Source organism: Tiliqua scincoides, chromosome 8, assembly GCF_035046505.1.
Source record: "Tiliqua scincoides isolate rTilSci1 chromosome 8, rTilSci1.hap2, whole genome shotgun sequence".
In the NCBI taxonomy this organism is placed as follows: Eukaryota; Metazoa; Chordata; class Lepidosauria; order Squamata; family Scincidae; genus Tiliqua; species Tiliqua scincoides.
In genome coordinates, this window is record NC_089828.1 from 52,438,918 (window position 1) to 52,458,524 (window position 19,607).

Consider the following 19,607-nt stretch of genomic DNA (forward strand, 5'->3'; position numbering starts at 1 on the left):
TGTTGTTACTCAAGCAGGGATCCGGAGCAAAATTGCCCAGCATTCATGTTAAGGGGTTAGCAATGTTCAAGCAGTAGTTGAGCAGATGCTTTTGGCAAAGGTACAGTTTGCTCACCACACTCTTCCACTGACTGGTTTTGTTCTGAAGCCTTGTTTGCCTCTGGACTGGGGGTGCCATTTGCAATTGCCCCAAGTGGCTCCCTATTATTGGCCATTAACCCAAAACCTGTCCAGGTTACAGCTGGGGTCGCAGCACTGAGCTCAACTTCAGGTGCTTTAGGTTTGATATGAGTCTGCTCAAACTTGCTCAGCCTGCAAGATGGCAAGGGCTTCTCTTCCAAGGAAGGGCCTAGACAAACAGAAGCAGGCATTATTTGCACTTGGTTCAACTGCTTTGATGTCTCTCCATGTCATAACCCTACAGGAAGAGAGACATGTCATTGTGCATGCTTATTGATACACCAACAGCTACATGCACACATGGCTAGTGCAAATGTAATACTCTTAAAACAATTAACCACGCTTTAGAGTCTGGAAGCAGGCTGCAACACTACAGTCTGTCTCCTTCGTTCCCCTCTGCCTGTCTGAGCCTTAAGAGTAGCTAAGAGTCATGTTGGCAAGTTAACTATCTGTATACACTAGGTATACAGAAATACTGGCTTGGCTTACTAGCCAGCCATTATTTGTGGTCATCACCAACCCACCCCCTTGATTCCTTTCCATTAAGTCCTCTGACACATTCAGCGGGCTTGAGGGGTATGAATCTTCTTTCATAAGTTCTGGCGTAAGGAAGAAAGTGAAGAAGCAGTGAGAATCTCCCGTTGCTTGGAAGAAACTCCTACCATTTCTTTTCTCAGGAACAGGAGCAAAAACAGGACCTCCAAGAAACGGGAATGTGTGATGCCAAATGACTTACTCACCAGGGGACTCGAGTCACTCATTCCAGATGAGATAATTTATGGATGCCTGGTTAATGCTAACCCTCCACAAACATGGTTTGAAAGAAAGATTTGGTTAACAAACCCCAGTTTGCCTTACTGTAGTTAATGTCAGCATTGGTATAATACTTAACCATGGTTAAAGCCAACAGGGGATGCTTGTGTGTATGTGTAGAAAGGGAAAGAGAAATGGGCTGGGAAAGGGAAGAGCACGCGGATACAAGAGCAGCTCCTGATATCTCAGCCATGGCTGGGAGCATTACTCTTGTAAATATCCAGGGCATGAAGAGTCAGTTCCTTATTTCATAGCCGTATTTCCATCATGGCCAGGTTTCCCATGATTTCCGCGTTCCTTTCCCTTCCTCATCTGACCCCAGTACCAAACAGATCCGATGTCATTTTCTCACACCACACAAATGAGCAGAATTTTATTAAAATCTTAATTTTTTTACCCACCCCTCCACCCCACAGTTTTTGATTGGAAGACATTTATTAAGCTGGGGGTTATGGTCCCACATTCAGGACTGATGTGCCCCATTCTGGCACCAAAAATATGGTATGTTACCTGTTTCCTGAGTGTTTTGTGAAGCTGGAGGAGTAGAGAAATAAGGAACCTGCCCAATGGAACCATGAAGGATGGAAGACACTGGAATCTGGACAGGAGGATGACGCTGGGCCACAGCCTTCTCTGAGAGGCGTTGCCCAGCATGAGAAGGATGGCAAGACTGAAAAGAGGTTGGAGGCACGAATGTCGGGGGTTCAACAGGCCCTTGAATAAAGTCACTAAATTCGTCGTCGTCAAGAAAGGCAGGGGGTTGGGAGACAGACACAGTAGAATGGGAAGGTGTGGGATGATCTGCAAAATGGAATGAACACATACAAACATACACACATAATGGAAACCAGTGAGGAAAAGGAAAAAACCAGTAAACCTCTTTTTGCTAAGAAAAGTGAGAAGTGGCAATTCCCAATGGAGGTAAAATATGTTTGCTATTATGCTACTTTGTTACAGATAGTTTGGTTTGGTACGATAGAGCAGCAGTTCTTTAAACTCTGTTGTACCGAGGACCGCTGTACAGGGTTTGCATGTTATTTATGGCCTCTCTCTTAGAACAGGGTTGTCAAACTAGTTTCATACAGCAGGTCAAACAGCTTTCATGATGCCTGCTAGGGGACAGAAGTGTTATCATTAAACAGGTCATAACAAGAAATAAGCATATTTTTCTCACTTAGGAACTCATTAGCTGCAAACAACAGGAGAAAATACACAAATCTCGATCACATTTCAATATTTGGGGAGCCCAATTATCATGGGGGCCGCCCTTTCAGCAGTGGCACCTCAGCACTGCTCAGCAGCTGAGAGCCTGAGAGTCAGATAAAAAGCTTCTGTGGGCCACATCCAGCCCCCGGGCCTTATGTTTGACACCCCTGTCTCAGAAGGTGCTAGAGAAACTTCTGAATGAAAACAAAAACAAATCTTGCTCAATTACTGTGCTTGTCCTATGAAGGTGTCTGCACACATGGAGCAGAAGGTGGGGTGGAGGATGATGATAAGGTATGCAATTGGAGGTGTCATTCATTATTTCCACTGCTGAAAAGACAAGCTGCTTTCCAGGTTAGTGTATACCAGGAGTGTCAAACATGAGGCCCAGGGGCTAGATGTGGCCCCCAGAAGCTCTTTATCCAGCCCTGGGGCTCTCCCGGCACCACCATCGACTGCTCTCAGTTGCTGAGCAGGGCTGAGGTGTCACTGCTGAAAGGACAGCCCACATGATAATTGGACTCTTCCATATCTTGAAAATATGATCAAGATTTGCATATTTTCTCCTCTGTCATTTACAGCTGAGTTCCCAAGTGAGAAAGAAGTGCTTACTTCTGATCATGACCCACTTAATGACATCACTTCCGGCCCTCAGCAGGCATCATGAATGATATTTGGCCTGCTGTATGAAGTGAGTTTGACACTCCTGGTGTATACAGAAATATGAATTCCCTTTGAGGCAGCTGAGAGACACTTGAAGAAGAAGTGGTGAGGGAAAGAGGAGGTCCTCTTTCCCTCACCACTTTGCCTTACAGTCATGGGAGGCCGTGAATAGGGTGTTCTCATCCTATTAAGGGCACCAAGATGCTACCTGGGAAAAGGACTTTCTGGCTGGTGATGGCCTCACAAGGGAGCTCTTCACTTAGGGAGGTTCCCTTTTATCCTATGAATGTCCATAAAAATGTTATCTGTAAGCTTGTGTTAGTTGGTGGAATATTAAATGTTTGAATCCAAACTTCACAAGCACACTCTGATTGCAGTGTTCCAGCATCAACTAAAAAGTCAACCTTCTTTTAAGTTTAAAATGAGAGCAGAGGAAATGACACACATGCATTCTGGTTCTTCAGCAGTTACTTCCCTGATTTTTATTGCAGACTCGGGGACCACAAAGAATAGAACCAGGGATAGCAGATGGTCTCTGGACCACAGTTTGAGAGACCACTATACTAGAGGGAAACAGGTAGCATTCATACACACAGTACCATATGGAAAACATTAAAATGCTTGAGATTTGCTGTTGGCTTCCTAAAATCTTAAGGATTATCATTTACCAATTTTATTATTTTTACGATAACACAACATGGCCACTATCCAGCCAATGTTAAGCACATCTTTAAACCTTTCCCATTTAAAATCAATGGAAATTTACAGTGATTTGACTAGACTATGCCTTTAATGTATTAGGTAAAGAGATCTATCTCTAAATATTATCCTGGAGTTACATCCATTAGGACTACAATCCTATACACACTTTTCTGGGAGTAAGTCCCACTGAACACAATGGGACTTGCTTCTGAGGAGTCATGCATGATTGCACTGCAGATGTATTTATTTTTAGCATCTCCTACAGGAAAAAAACAAACACAGAATACCTGCATTTTTTGGATGCGACGCTGGCGTAGGGTGCAGTTTTGCTTCTCTGGAAAACCCATCCAGGTTTCCTTTAATAGCTTCCAGTGCATCATCTCTGCTTTTCTCACCTGTCTGAAACACAAAACAGTGACCTACTTCAAAACAGCTCTATGCCAGTTTGGTTGAAAACCCAACACATGTTGTACTGGTGAAAGCAGCACAGGCAAACAGTCAATTTGGTTGCAACTCTTGCGCACCCCCCCCCCCCCAAAAGGCACATTTTTATCCAGGAAAGATGTACATCATCTACTTTCCTGTTCTTGTTAACACTGCAATTTGCTAGAGAGTCCACTGTAATTTTTTGTACTGTGTTTATTCGTTTTAAGTTTTTTCAGCTGCTTTGATTTTTCTCCAGGGCATAGAAGTTTTGCTCATTCAATAAAATTTGACAGGATGCCATTGAAACACTACTCAGAATGTACCTTCGGTTTTACACTACTTAGAAGTCTTAGTTTTTGTTTCTGCTCTTCAAACTGGCGCCTTTTTCTTTCCTCTTCCAAAAACTTTTGCTGGTGTTCAAATCTTTTCCTGCAACAAAATATAAATCATGACCATTTAAAAATAGTATTTAGGCCCAACATGGACATATACACTTAACTGAAGCAACCAGGCAAACAAACAACAGTTAAGTGCCACTCCTATACATCCAAGCCACTGTTAAGGATTGGCTATAAACCAAAATGCAAAGCCAAAATTGTGTCAGTTTGCAAGGTGCAATCTACAATCATCATCAAGCTTTATGGTCACACCAAGCAAACTGATCCCTTCATTTGCAAGGTGGCAAACAAATCTCACTGGTGTCTCCCTACAAAACTCTCCAGGGGTAGGGTTTTACTCAGCAAGTTAAACCATGCCCTCAGTGTAGGTTTGGGACCATTAAGGCAATGACTCATGGCTAGCTAACTATAGTTAAAACATTATGTCAGCAGCAGACCACCTGAAGTGATACCATCCATTTTATCACCTTATGCTTGCAAGGGTAGACCAGACCTGATCCAGACATTCTGGAGTGCCCTCCATAAGAGTTCACATATAATACAATGGGAATACAAACAGCACCAAACACTGTGGCCTGCTTCCCAATTCATGGCTAAACATAAGATAGGCATGGGGCACCTGATGAATGGGCAATTCTTTTCATCCTCACCCCAGGCTTGACAGAAACCAAGTTTCACTTACTGCTGTTCTTCAACAAACTGTTTCCGCATGTCAGGGGTGTACTGAGGAGCTGCTGGGCGCATTCCTAAGAAGGGAGCCTGCCCCATATATGGCATTCCAGCTGCTGGCATTGGACCCATAGGCATGCCACCCTGCAAACAACATTAACATTTCATGTTGGAATGTGATGTAATGAGACTCCAGGCAAAAGGCAGTTAACGTCTGTGCTTCAACCAAATTTCAAGGGTCCGGCAGTACTGTCTTCTGCTAATTCTAACATGAGCATCACTTGAGTTTCTCACCAATTACCCAACACAGATTGAATGGGATTGACTAGCAAGGCCAGACAAAAGTTCCTCTGGGGTAGGGCAAGCACAGTTCTGTTGTTAATGGAAATACCAAAATTCCCACACTAGATTCAAGGTTCTTGTGAGATGTGTTGTCCTCATACATATACTATTTGCAGAGCTTACTTCAAAAAAAGCTAAGAAAGAATGAGGAGGAGGAGAGTCGGGGCTATGCTTCTTGGTTAGGAGGGCTGTTGAAGGAGCAGGTCAGTAGTGAGGATAACGTACATATAACACAACCTGCTCCCCTCAGAAGTCTTGAGGTGATGGGATGTTTGAGACTACATTTCTGATTTCCAGAGCAGAGGATCGCCACAGAGATCGCCTAGAAAAGAATGTGCATACTACAAGCAGACTAATGGGAAGCGTATGCAGCCCATTTACTAGAAGATCCGCTCATTTGGGAATTAGCACCCATTATGGTTCAACAGTTATATTCTGATAAATTTACCTAGTTAAGTCAAAAGGATGCTGCACTGTGTGATGAATAACTGCAATACAACGAACAGTGTACCCAAGACCTCCTGATAGATACCTTAAGCAGAACGCTAAATGCTGGCTCATCTTTACCCAATGATGTGCCAGTCTCTGTTCTTCCCACCCTTCAATGTTCTAGCTCCATCGTCTCCTTCCCTACACACACACACCCTTGTTTCTTTTCTAATCTCAGGAGTGAAAGGAGAAGAAAAGGCAGAGAAAGCAAGTTGGCGAACAAAGATTTGCTTAAGTTGGCCTCATGGACAGGCCAGTCCTGACAACCACATAAGAAACCCTTCAGTTTAGAATTAACAGCACCTTGTCTTATGGGTACATATTTTTAACAATATGGAAAAAATTGCAGAGATTTCCGGCCTAAATAGGAGATTTTCCTTTAAAAATATTATGTAAACTATGAAGTTCAAGAGAATAGACCCTCATTACACACTGTATAACAACTTCCTGTCACCCTTGCCAATAACTTCATGAGTTTATACCCAATCATTAGGGGTATGTTTATGGAACATTTGGGACTGCCATAAGTAGGATATTTTGTGGAAGAAAGCTGTGCCCAAATGAAGGAGCTTCAGAGAACACCTTTTCCCCAACCTTGGAAAAAGAGGAGGATACAAATAAAAATACAGAATTCATATTGTTAATAAATTTAGCACCAGCCATGTAAATAATGCTTTACAAAGAATGAAGGGGTAGGTCTCCTGCCCTGAGTGGTTTAACAATCAAGATGTGTAAATGTAACATAGTCACAGATGGATATGATAACTGGTGCCAAAGGCTTCATAGAAAAGGTGGGCTTTAAGGAGCTGTTTGAGTAAGTCAGAGAGGAAGGTCATGCAGGTGTTCCAGGAGGCTGTCCCAAGCATAAGGGGCAGCAAGGGAGAAAGGATGAAGACATCTGAGAGAGTAGGAGACTTTGGGCGCAATCCTAACCCCTTATGTCAGTGCTTTCCAGTGCTGGGAAGCACTGACATAAGGGGTTAGGATTGCACCCTTTGTGGATGGTGGAGCAAGGTCACAGGCAGGAGCATAACAGAATAAAAGAGCTGAGAAACAAGAGGCAAGACTAAGGAGGGCTTTGGAGATAATCATAAGCAGCTGGAACCAAAAGTAAAGAAGATTTAATAGAGATTTAACTCATGAAGAAAATCCTAGCATGGCAAGATTCTTGGTTACGCTACTCTCCCTCTGGCCAAGATCAGTTAATGCCACTCTTTCCAAGAGAAGTTAACACACACAAAAAGATTTCACTTTGATCAAACACAAACATAAGTTCCAAACCTGCATGGTCATAGTTCCAGGAGCCATTTGAGAGCCGTAGTTCATCCCCATCATGCCTTGCATGTTGGGCTGCATGACAGACACCAAGGGGAAGCCCTGCTGTTGCATGGAGATCATACCTATATCAAGACATGAAAGACTGGTTGGGAGTTTTGTTGGCTTTAGTTTACAGTTTATACACAATGACAAGCGTGCACCTCTCAGGCACAGCAGACACAAGGTGGCCCACCTATTAACTATGGTTAAAAACAGGTTGATATCAGGTTAGCATTGTTGGGCAGCTTCTGATCCAGACCCTCAGGTTCAACAAGCTGATCCCCAAGTCTACCTCTGTGGTCATAACTGTTTGAGAGGTGAAAGCCGAGTCACTCTTCAGGTTCATCCAGATAAGCAAGACTGCATGAAGGGCAGTTTGGCAATGGCCTCTGTAATCTGGTGGTGACTCTGATTAAGGCAATGGGAGCAAGCCACAAATTGCATACTCCTTCCCCATCCCCCAGTCCTTTCCCTCTCTGACATAACATGAATTTCCCCTCCACCAAATGGGGAAACAAGCCTTACAAAACAGTTTCCTGGTTACCAGTAATCTTGGTTAACGGCGGTGCTGATACAATCCGTAACCATAATTAAGGCCATGTTCTGGCTTTTCTCCAAAGAACGCTAGGAACAGGAGCCTTATGGAGGAAAGGCAAGGGCATTACAGGGACTTCCATCAACAAGTCTCAGCATCTTTCAACCACTGTTTCGCACATAGCAGAAAAGAACCAAACTAAAGAGTCCCAGACATGCACTGAGTACAGTACTTGCAATTCAGAGTCTCATAAAAAATACTAAGTTATGGTACATCTGACTTAATGAGGAAAATTTTAAGTCAGATGCTCTTCAGAGCTTTTACATACCTTGAGGGCTGAGACCACCAGCTACAGGAAACATGAAGCTGAAAAAGAGGCAGGGGACAAAAATCACAGGTTACCAATCTAAACAATAGTACAAGTATTTAAGAAACACAAATGCAAAAAGGCACCTCAATGTGGCAGTGAGGATCCAACACCATTTATTATAAGGCTAGGAAAAAAGCTAATATTAAAGCTTAAAAGTTACAATAGCTCAGCCATTTTCAACCACCGTGCCGTGGCACACTGGTGTGCCACGAATGGTCTGCAGATGTGCCACGGGAGTTTGAGAGAGGGTCATTTATTAGTAGGGCCATTGGGGAAAGTGAGCCCCCCATCAACAGCATGGTGTGCCTTGTCAACTGTCAAAAGACTGATGGAGTGCCTTGACAATTTTAGTACCTTGTCAGTGTGCCTTGAGAAGAAAAAAATTGAAAATCACTGCAATAGCTAGTTATTTATTTCAGCAATCTCCTGCCCTTCCTCCAAGAAGTTCAGAACAGTATATTTGGTTGTTCTCCCCCCCAATCTCTGTTTTAACCCTGCGAGATAGGTTAGGCTGAGAGTGCCGTGACTGGCGCAGCAAGCTAGAGATTGAAGGTGGGTCCGACTCCACCGTAGAATCTCTGTGGGTTAAATTACCAGGCTTGTGCAGCGATGTAATACTGGGGGCGTGCTATCGTCCTCCAGACCAGAAATCTGATGGGGACCTTGAAATGAGGAAACAGATCAGGGAGGTGACAAGGAGGCACAGGGTTGTAATCATGGGGGACCAATTATCCTCATATTGACTGGGTCAATTTGTGTTCTGGTCACGATAAGGAAACCGGATTTCTTGACGTGCTAAATGACTGTGGCTTAGATCAGCTAGTCACGGAGCCCACCAGAGGACAGGTGACTCTGGATTTAATATTGTGCGGTACGCAGGACCTGGTTAGAGATGTAAACGTTACTGAGCCATTGGGGAACAATGATCATGCTGCGATCCGTTTTGACGTGCACGTTGGGGGAAGAATACCAGGCAAATCTCTAACAAAAACCCTTGACTTCCGACGGGCGGACTTCCCTCAAATGAGGAGGCTGGTTAGAAGGAGGTTGAAAGGGAGGGTAAAAAGTCCAATCTCTCCAGAGTGCATGGAGGCTGCTTAAAACAATAGTAATAGAGGCCCAGCAGAGGTGTATACTGCAAAGAAAGAAGGGTTCCACTAAATCCAGGAGGATTTAGCCCGCATGGCTAACCAGCCAAGTTAGAGAGGCTGTGAAGGGCAAGGAAGCTTCCTTCCGTAAATGGAAGTCTTGCCCTAATGAGGAGAACAAAAAGGAACATAAACTGTGGCAAAAGAAATGTAAGAAGGTGATACTGGAGGCCAAGCGAGACTATGAGGAACGCATGGCCAGCAACATTAAGGGGAATAATAAAAGCTTCTTCAAATATGTTAGAAGCAGGAAACCCGCCAGAGAAGCGGTTGGCCCTCTGGATGGTGAGGGAGGGAAAGGGGAGATAAAAGGAGACTTGGAGATGGCAGAGAAATTAAATGAGTTCTTTGCATCTGTCTTCACGGCAGAAGACCTCGGGCAGATACCGCTGCCCGAACGGCCCCTCCTAACCGAGGAGTTAAGTCAGATAGAGGTTAAAAGAGAAGATGTTTCAGACCTCATTGATAAATTAAAGATCAATAAGTCACCAGGCCCTGATGGCATCCACCCAAGGGTTATTAAGGAATTGAAGAATGAAGTTGCAGATCTCTTGACTAAGGTATGCAACTTGTCCCTCAAAACGGCCATGGTGCCAGAAGATTGGAGGATAGCAAATGTCACGCCTATTTTTAAAAAGGGAAAGAGGGGGGACCCGGGAAACTATAGGCCGGTCAGCCTAACATCCATACCGGGTAAGATGGTGGAATGCCTCATCAAAGATAGGATCTCAAAACACATAGACGAACAGGCCTTGCTGAGGGAGAGTCAGCATGGCTTCTGTAACGGTAAGTCTTGCCTCACGAACCTTATAGAATTCTTTGAAAAGGTCAACAGGCATGTGGATGTGGGAGAACCCTTGGACATTATATATCTGGACTTTCAGAAGGCGTTTGACACGGTCCCTCACCAAAGGCTACTGAAAAAACTCCACAGTCAGGGAATTAGAGGACAGGTCCTCTCGTGGATTGAGAACTGGTTGGAGGCCAGGAAGCAGAGAGTGGGTGTCAATGGGCAATTTTCACAATGGAGAGAGGTGAAAAGTGGTGTGCCCCAAGGATCTGTCCTGGGACCGGTGCTTTTCAACCTCTTCATAAATGACCTGGAGACAGGGTTGAGCAGTGAAGTGGCTAAGTTTGCAGATGACACCAAACTTTTCCGAGTGGTAAAGACCAGAAGTGATTGTGAGGAGCTCCAGAAGGATCTCTCCAGACTGGCAGAATGGGCAGCAAAATGGCAGATGCGCTTCAATGTCAGTAAATGTCAAGTCATGCACATTGGGGCAAAAAATCCAAACTTTAGATATAGGCTGATGGGTTCTGAGCTGTCTGTGACAGATCAGGAGAGAGATCTTGGGGTGGTGGTGGACAGGTCGATGAAAGTGTCGACCCAATGTGCGGCGGCAGTGAAGAAGGCCAATTCTATGCTTGGGATCATTAGGAAGGGTATTGAGAACAAAACGGCTAGTATTATAATGCCGTTGTACAAATCGATGGTAAGGCCACACCTGGAGTATTGTGTCCAGTTCTGGTCGCCGCATCTCAAAAAAGACATAGTGGAAATGGAGAAGGTGCAAAAGAGAGCGACTAAGATGATTACGGGGCTGGGGCACCTTCCTTATGAGGAAAGGCTATGGCGTTTGGGCCTCTTCAGCCTAGAAAAGAGACGCTTGAGAGGGGACATGATTGAGACATACAAAATTATGCAGGGAATGGACAGAGTGGATAGGGAGATGCTCTTTACACTCTCACATAATACCAGAACCAGGGGACATCCACTAAAATTGAGTGTTGGGCGGGTTAGGACAGACAAAAGAAAATATTTCTTTACTCAGCGTGTGGTCGGTCTGTGGAACTCCTTGCCACAGGACGTGGTGCTGGCGTCTAGCCTAGACGCCTTTAAAAGGGGATTGGACAAGTTTCTGGAGGAAAAATCCATTATGGGGTACAAGCCATGATGTGTATGCGCAACCTCCTGATTTTAGAAATGGGTTATGTCAGAATGCCAGATGCAGGGGAGGGCACCAGGATGAGGTCTCTTGTTATCTGGTGTGCTCCCTGGGGCATTTGGTGGGCCGCTGTGAGATACAGGAAACTGGACTAGATGGGCCTATGGCCTGATCCAGTGGGGCTGTTCTTATGTTCTTCATGGCTGAGTAGGAATCTGAACTTGAGACTCTCTAGTCCTAATCTGACTGAATTTTCCCATTAGGGGAAGAAAATGAGAAAAATCAGAAAATTTCACATTTACATATACTTTCACTGAACAATTCCCAGCTTTGAAGCAAGATGGAGCCTCTCCCTGCTAGAGAAGGAAATACAGTTCTTCTGTTTGCTAACGGCTCCAAGAGACAGCTGTCAGCCAGAATTTACTGACCCAAACTCAGCATGGCAGAACAGAAGAAACAGAGACCCAACATTATTACGTGTTTTTTTAAAATTTTGATTACATTTTACATGGTAAGACAGGAGACCCAGAAACATCAATACCAAGATCTACTACTTTCCCCTCCATGGCTCAGTCAGAAAATAGGTTAGGATTCTGAACAAGGGACTTAAGGAGGTACCTCTAAATATTGATCTGGTTTTTCCCCACCACTTCAGTAGTTTGTACTCCAAAAAGAAAATGGCCTGAACCATTCTAGCCTAAGCCAAGAATAGGCATTTCTTCTACTACCTGTTCCTACAATGATATTGCTCTCTGTTGTAAGTGATAGGGTACCATAAGGTTAAATTATGGACAGAGTGCTGTAAAGCTAAACATATTCTGGCTGGAGGCCTTGGCTTTTCCCAGACTTAAAGCAGTGGCCAGAGATTTCTAAGAGCAGGAAGACATTTGAAGAAGCTTCAATTACATCTTAAGAAACCTGCCTCAGAGGTTCAGCCAACAATCTATGAATGGCTTGCTCAAATGATGTTAATTCAACCCTGCACTTCACACTGAAATTCCCCTGCTGAAATGGTAAATGCACCAGCATTCTGCAAGACAGGCTCCTCCTTTGGTGTAAGGGTTCTACCAGGTGGAGAAAGGATATATACAAACCTGATGCAAAGCATGACATAACCAAGCCAAGCAGCACTAGTTACCATTTCATACAGCAAGTGCATAAAGGCCAAAGCATTAAACATTCATAGTTTTCTAGAGTAGCAGTTACTTATTTATAAGCATCTTCGATGGAAGAAAAAAATCCCAACACACTCTTGCTAATTAGAGACCAAGCTAAAAACATCACAGCAGAAACAAGACTACTTGTACATATAGATATACATAGTGTATGATTCACAATCTTGGTCAGTCATAATTCAAATAGGATTATGATCTTGATAATGAAGAATGCTGTTCCAGTCCGGAACAGTATTCTTCATTATCTGGAACAGAATTAAATTTCGTGTGCTAATTTGCAAAAGATACATCAGTAGCTCTGGAAGATGGATAAATATTAATTGATGGAAACCTAAGTTTACATCACATGCTCAAAAGTATGCTGTTTCTTTAAAAAAAAACACTTCAAGCCATCTCAAATGACACAGATACATACTGAGCCAAAAAATGTACATGGCACTTTAGAACAGAGATGAGGACAGGTCCCTGCCTCCAGGAGCTCATAATCTACAAATATACACAACAGAAAAAGGGGAAGGGATTGATGACAGGAAAACAGGGGAGGAAATGCACATTTATTTCACGTGCATGTGTATTGCTTAGTTGCAGGTATAGGGGGTGATGCCAAAAGCTTCATGGAAAAGGTGGGTTTTGAGGAAAGATTTGAAGGAAGGATGAAGCTACAGGAGAATACAAATGAAGCAAGCATTGAGAGCGAATGTCCACTCCAGCAATGTAATTCCCAGAATAAAAACAGCACACTGGGAAAGAATGAACTGCCTCCATTTGGACAGGGACTACCCACTCTGCTGACTATATTTAAGAAAAAGGAGGCATTTCTTATAGGAAGAACACCTCCATGGTATGTTTCTGTGAACTTGTGTAGACTAGTTGTAAGAAAAGAGGCATCACACAGTGCTCTGGGAGGGAATTCAGGCAAAGGAGCAGCAAAGGAGAAATTGCAGAGTTGTTTGGGGGGACAAGGCTTTGAAAGAGGAGTTTCTGTGCTAGATCCAGGAGCAGCCTCCTGCAGGAATTTGAGAACTTGTGGTCATGGGACAAGCTGAACCCGCAAAGGAATCTTTTAACCTGCAATGCTACACGATTAAGTAGCTTTAATGCCACTCAAGTATGTGGGATTTTGAGCAGCCAACCTTACAAAGGAGTAGCTAGGAGGATGGTTCACCCAAATGCACTTACTAGAGTTGGGAGTGTATATTGCAAGGATCCCTCACAATAAAACCAGGCAATGATAAAACCACACAGTCCCAGATCACCGTAGCTCATTTACACTGGTCCAAAGAACTCAGTGGGAACCACTGATAAGTGCCACTGCACCTTTTTGAAAAGCTCCATCCCTTTGTTGGTGTAAGCTCCAGCCCAGGATCCAATTCTTAGTCATACTCTGTGACCAAAAGACAGAGGAAAAAAACTTCCCTCATTTCATGTAACGCAATAACCCCCTTTCCAGGCAGTGGGTACAAAAGATACATGTTCACCATTGCCTCAGTGGAGTAGAAATAGCAAGTGGAAGCAGGATAGCAGATGCTTACATTCATTGGTTGGCTGCTAAGCCAACATTTGTGAACCCTTGCCCTTAATATTTCACTCCCTTTCTACTTCCACTCAATGATGCTCCCCACCAGCAAAATATTACCAGCTTGTCCTGGGCTGTAATCCTACACAGGTACTGTGCATACTTTCTTGGGATTATGCCTCACTGAATACAATGGACTTCCTTCTGAGCAGACACGCACAAGATTGTGCTATAAATGTCTTAAAGTAGTATTCAGCCCATTACTTCAAGGCAGGGCTGAGCAAAACTTGGTCTGAACACCTGGATCAGCCCTGGAACTAGCAGGCCAATGCAGAAAGCACAGAGGGAATACGTAGTACAAAAAAAGTAGCCTGATCATCAAGGGCCAATCCGTCAATCATTCTTTTGGGTATCAAGGGATGACTTGCACAAGCGAATGATAAATCACAACAAGTTAGCCATGGACAGAATTGCAATATCAGCTAATGTCAGCAAACAGAGGTCACAATGGAAACCTATTTATGGTATCTCAAATTAGAGGGCATATTTCTATGCAAGCCTGAAACTCTAAAGTAATTTTTAAGAAGTTAAACCTTCCTGTACTCCAGCACCACAAAACATTCCCCTTTTCTTGCCTTATAACAGCACTTCTCTCAAGAAAAAGAAAACGTCTACATTCAACCTGGCCCCTAACCCATACTGTGCTAGCAGCATGCACTGTCCCTCAAAGGAGGCTTCTCACCCTCATGGTGTTTACAGTCCAAGATGGACAATGGGGAAAAACAACACAAGGAGGTAGCCTTTATCTTCAACCATTTCATGTGAAACCAGTAGCAGAAAGAATGCAGAATTTAGACCTGTGAAGACCTGAGTTCAATTCCTCACATAGGGACAAAAAAATGGCTCCCTCCTAGAAGATGCTATTTTCCCCAAAGGGGAAAACTTACAGGCACCTATAAGAAAAAAGAGTGGGGGGGGGTGTTCAACTGTTCCTACCCAAGCACTGTGATCCCAGTCCAAATGCTCTCTCCAGCTATGATTCATTTTTTAAAACACTGTTAATATCATAGGAAAGCCAATTCACAGATCTCCCACATCGTGCCCTCAGACAGCCATCATTGCCTCTTAGCTTAAACTACCTGACAAGGCTGTTGTAAGGATTGCCACATATCCTAGCTTCTTGGAGGAAAGGAGGGCCATAATGTATCATTGCTGCAACACTGTACCACCAGTTAATGTTCAAATTAAACATATTTAAAGAGAAATTAAAAGCACAGCAGGACACCTGTCCAAAAATATAGCCCCCCCAAAAAGTTGACCCAAATTGAGCCCATCACCTTAAAAAAAAAAAAAAAAAAAAAAGACATGGACATTTAAAAAAAAATAACATTAATAGCTTTTAGCACCCAAACTTCAGCTCCCCATGTTCTCATAAGCAGAGGTGTTCGATTCTGTTAAGTAAAATGTTTTACTGAGCACAATGGGCTTACCTCAGATTAAAATAAATAACACCATTTTCAAACATCTCTACTTATAAGTAGGGGTGTGGTTTTGGGGGGTGATTCCCCCCCCCCCAATTTCTTGATTAACATAGCAAATTGTGGTGTTATGAGGTTTTATCCCAAGGGTGCATTTAAAAAAATTATAATTGCTTTAAAAATGCACTAGGTAGATGATGATATTTAACTTTTGGAATATATCCTACTTACACAGTCAAAACATGGGACTTACTTCTGAGTAGACATGCCTAGGATTGGGCTGTCAAACACCAAAAGGCAGTGTTTTGTGTTTTTATGCACTTCTAACAACAACAAAAAAAACACCACTAGCTATAATGTATCATTGCTGCATCACTGTACTGCCAGTTACTGTTCAAGTTAAAACATATTAAAGAGAGAAATAGCACAACAGGACACTGGTCCAGAAAATACAACCCCCCCCCCCCAAAAAAAAAACTGTTGACACAAGCCGAGCCCATCACCTTTAAAGGGGGGGCAGGGGACAAAGGGACCTTAAAAAAATAACATTAATACATTTTAACACCCAAACTCCCTGTGTTCTCATAAGACAAAATAATGGGGTGGGGAGAAATGATTAATAGTAAGTATTATATAAGTACTAGTACTTATATTATCAATTCTAAAAAAAACCTAAATAAAAACACCACCATTGCCACCAACTAGTAATAAAACTACTAAATCTGGAACCAACATGGATTAAATAATATCATTATTTAATGGGATTTATCGTAATAATACCATATGATAAAAATAGTTATACCATATAACAATACCTAACAATAACAATGATGATAGCCCGATGATGATACCATTATTTAATAATAGCAAATGGCAGTTATGAAAGAATTAATAGCCCAGACTACTAGTGCCCTAATTTAATGGTAATGGCAACCTGGTATTAATGACAGAGGCTTAACAGGAACCCCAGAGTCAACTGAGGCTGCCATCCTATCCACACTTACCTGGGAGTAAGCACCATTGGCTATAACAGGGTTTACTTTTGAGTAGACATGCATAGGCTTGGGCTCCAAGGTTCCAATCCTGTCCACACTTACTTGGGTGTAAGCCCCATTGACTAACGGGACTTACTTCTGAGTAGACAGGCATAGGCTCAGGCTCTGAGGCTGCCACCCTGCCACACTCACCTGGGGGTAAGCCCCACTGACTCCAACGGGTCCTGCTTCTGAGTAATGCAAAGGCTGGGGCTCTGAGGCTGCCATCCTGCCACACTTACCTGGGAGAAAGCCCCACTGGTTCTAATGGGGCTTACTTCTGAGTAGGCAGGCCTAGGCTGTGGCTCTGAGCGAGCCCAGGGCCACTGAGCCCCCACCCCTGAGACCCTCCCGGGAGCGGGGCCACTGAGGGACCTCCCCCGCCGTCCCCCTACCTGGCAGGCCTGGGGCCGCCTCTTCCGGCCGCCGCGGCCCCGGAGCCTCCCGCGGGAGCGCCGACCCCCGCAGGCGCCGAGGGGGCGCCGCCGGACATCCCCAGGCCCGGCCTCAGCGCCATGGCGGCCGCTCGCTGGCTCCGGCACCCGCTCCTGGCAGCGCAGGCACTTCCGGGGCGGGGCGGGGCAAGCGGGCCCGGCCCGCCCCCGACGGCAGAGCCGCCTCGGGCTCGGGGAAGGCCGCTCTGCTCCTGAGGCCCCGGGGAAGGGCCTGCCTCCGCCTCGTCTGTCTGTGTGTGTGTACTTACCCCAACACGCACACAAACCCCTACACACACACACACAAACCCACAACACACACCCCTACATAAACCACTCCACACACACCCCAACCCACTCCACACACACTCCAATACTCACACACAGACCCCAACACGCGCACACACACAAACCCAGTACACACACACGCACTCCAACACTCACACACCCCTACACACACACCCCAGTACACACACAAACCCCTACACACACCTCTACACATACACACAAACCCAATACACACACAAACTCCAACACACACACCCCTACACAAACCACAACACACACACCCCAACCCACTACACACACACAGCCCTACACACCACAGTACTCACACACAAACCCCAACACACTCACACCCCCACCCTTACACACACACCAACCCAATACACTCAAAACGCAACACCCACACCAACCCAATACACATTCACCCCTACACAAACACGCCAACCCAATACACGTATACATCCCTACACACACAAAGCCAATACACTCGCACACATCCCTATATACACAAACCCCAATACACGCACCCCCCCACATAAACGCACAAACCCAATACACCCCCCCAGGGTTGGCCAAATTTGCTTGATGCAAGAGCAACATACAATAAGCTTCAGGCGCCTGAAGCCACAATATCTAAGAAGCATTTAAAGTCTTAAATATACTTACTCAGCTTAAGTTTTGATCCACTGCACCCTCAGTTTAGGCCTGGGAAATAACTATAAGGCTTGAAAAAGTTCTTATTTACCTTTTATATTACAATGCAAAAAGAAGCTCAGCCAACAGATTCCCAGAGAGCCACACATTATATGTCAGAGATTTGCATATAGCTCACCAGCCAAGGTTTGGCCACCCCTGGTTTGCACATGCACCTGTAGCTCTTTATAGAGGGAGATCTGTGCAATCTGGATGTATATACTGTATGCATCTCTATAAAACCTAATATCCTATCTATAGAAAGATCTAGGTCTTTGTCTAGACCAGGGGTGTCCAAAGGTTTTGGCAGGAGGGCCACATCACGTCTGACACTGTGTTGGGGGCTGGGAAAAAAGTATTTTTATATTTCAAATTTGAATAAATTTACATAAATGAATATATTAGAGATGGAACTTTTATGAATAAATGAAGGTCCTGCAATAGCTCAAGGCCTATAAAAGGCCTTGCACAAAGCAAAGCTGGCCTTTCCTTTGCTGCTGCTACTGCATCACAGACGTGAAACAGCAAGCAGTGGAGGGAGCCCTCATCCCACAGCTCACGAGAGGTCAAACAGTCACCCTGATGGTCAGGCCAGTGTGGGCTCCAGCAAATCTCCAGACGGCAAGAAGCTCATTGGAGAGTGGGGGCTCCTTGAGGGCCGCATTGGGAGTCCTTGAGGGGCACAAGTGGGCCCAGGGCCGTAGTTTGGGCACCCCTGGTCTAGATGCATGGGTGTAAGGTTTAATATCAATACGTAGAGCTTGCAATAGAGAGTAGGTGGAAGGGTGTGGGTTGAATCTGGCTACACTACCCTCACCTATGTGACTTCCCTCTGCTTTTACTTAAAAAAATAACTTTCAACTTTAATTTTCCCAGCTCCTCTTTTCATGCTTGACCATTTCATTTTGCTGCCTTGTTTATTTCATTTACATTTGTGTTTTAAAAATTGAAAAAGAAGCTAAAAATAATCTAACTAGGAAACTGTAATATAGATGTATTGCAAGCGCCCAAAATTAGTCAGTTTCTAATGCCCTTCCCATGTAATAACATTTCGGCACAGTGTACACTGTTTCCCAAACTTTTTTGACTGTGACCCTAAATGCAGTTTCTCTCAGTCCAGTGACCCAGAGATTTGGTACATATTAATAATAAAAACACTTTGGAACAGTGAGAGGGAAGCTGCACAGGGCTTCAGTGGTCACGCAGCTTTCGGGGAGTGCTGCTTCCCACAACCCTCAGGAATGTTAACATGACCCTCATTTGGGTTCTGACCTCGGGTTTGGGAACCACTGGTGTACAGGGAAGGTTACCACCTGGCAAGACTCTTGTCTTAAAAGAAACATGACTGACAGCCATATAAGACACAATTCTACGTAATCTCTCTAGACTGGAGGAAAATGCTGTACCTGTTATGGTTGCTTCCCTGCTGCCATGCAGCTTTTAAGAGTGCTGTCAAAAGAAAACAACCTTAGATACAGAGGAAGCAACAATTATTGAAATGCAAAGGGCCCAAGCTGTACTATGGTACAAGCTGAGAGTTAGTGGCTTGTTCAGGCATTTGAATCTTGGGCAGATGACTTTCTGCTGTAGAAGACAAGACAGAGCTTTATGCACAACAGGGCTGACTGCCATTCATATTGGGCCTAGATATTCCCTTTGAACATGACATCCTCCCCTTATTCAACAAACTACAGAACAAATGGAAAAGTTCATGAAACAACTGAGAACTAGTCAAGAACAGCAAGGTGGCACCCACATTTTCAACAGACACTCAGACCCTGGTAAAAC

At 44.3% G+C, this 19,607-nt stretch overlaps 1 protein-coding gene across 7 annotated transcripts in view; it reads right to left on the bottom strand.

The window, feature by feature from the left end:
• SYNRG (synergin gamma) overlaps positions 1-16,932 on the bottom strand; it is a 62,277-nt gene extending 45,345 nt beyond the window's left edge. For 3 of the 7 annotated variants that reach the window (XM_066635164.1, XM_066635163.1, XM_066635168.1), the window contains exons 1-8: positions 16,803-16,932; positions 8,069-8,106; positions 7,170-7,288; positions 5,071-5,201; positions 4,314-4,419; positions 3,852-3,963; positions 1,504-1,794; positions 116-349 (exon numbers count right to left, since the gene is read on the bottom strand). In XM_066635164.1, coding sequence (XP_066491261.1) covers positions 116-349; positions 1,504-1,794; positions 3,852-3,963; positions 4,314-4,419; positions 5,071-5,201; positions 7,170-7,288; positions 8,069-8,106; positions 16,803-16,924 — 1,153 coding nt within the window. In that variant the 5' untranslated portion in view covers positions 16,925-16,932. Of the gene's footprint in view, positions 1-115; positions 350-1,503; positions 1,795-3,851; positions 3,964-4,313; positions 4,420-5,070; positions 5,202-7,169; positions 7,289-8,068; positions 8,107-13,696; positions 13,717-16,802 lie in introns of those variants that run through there. The other 4 variants (XM_066635170.1, XM_066635169.1, XM_066635165.1 and 1 more) reach the window with 3 other exon arrangements.
• Positions 16,933-19,607: the final 2,675 nt, after the last annotated feature.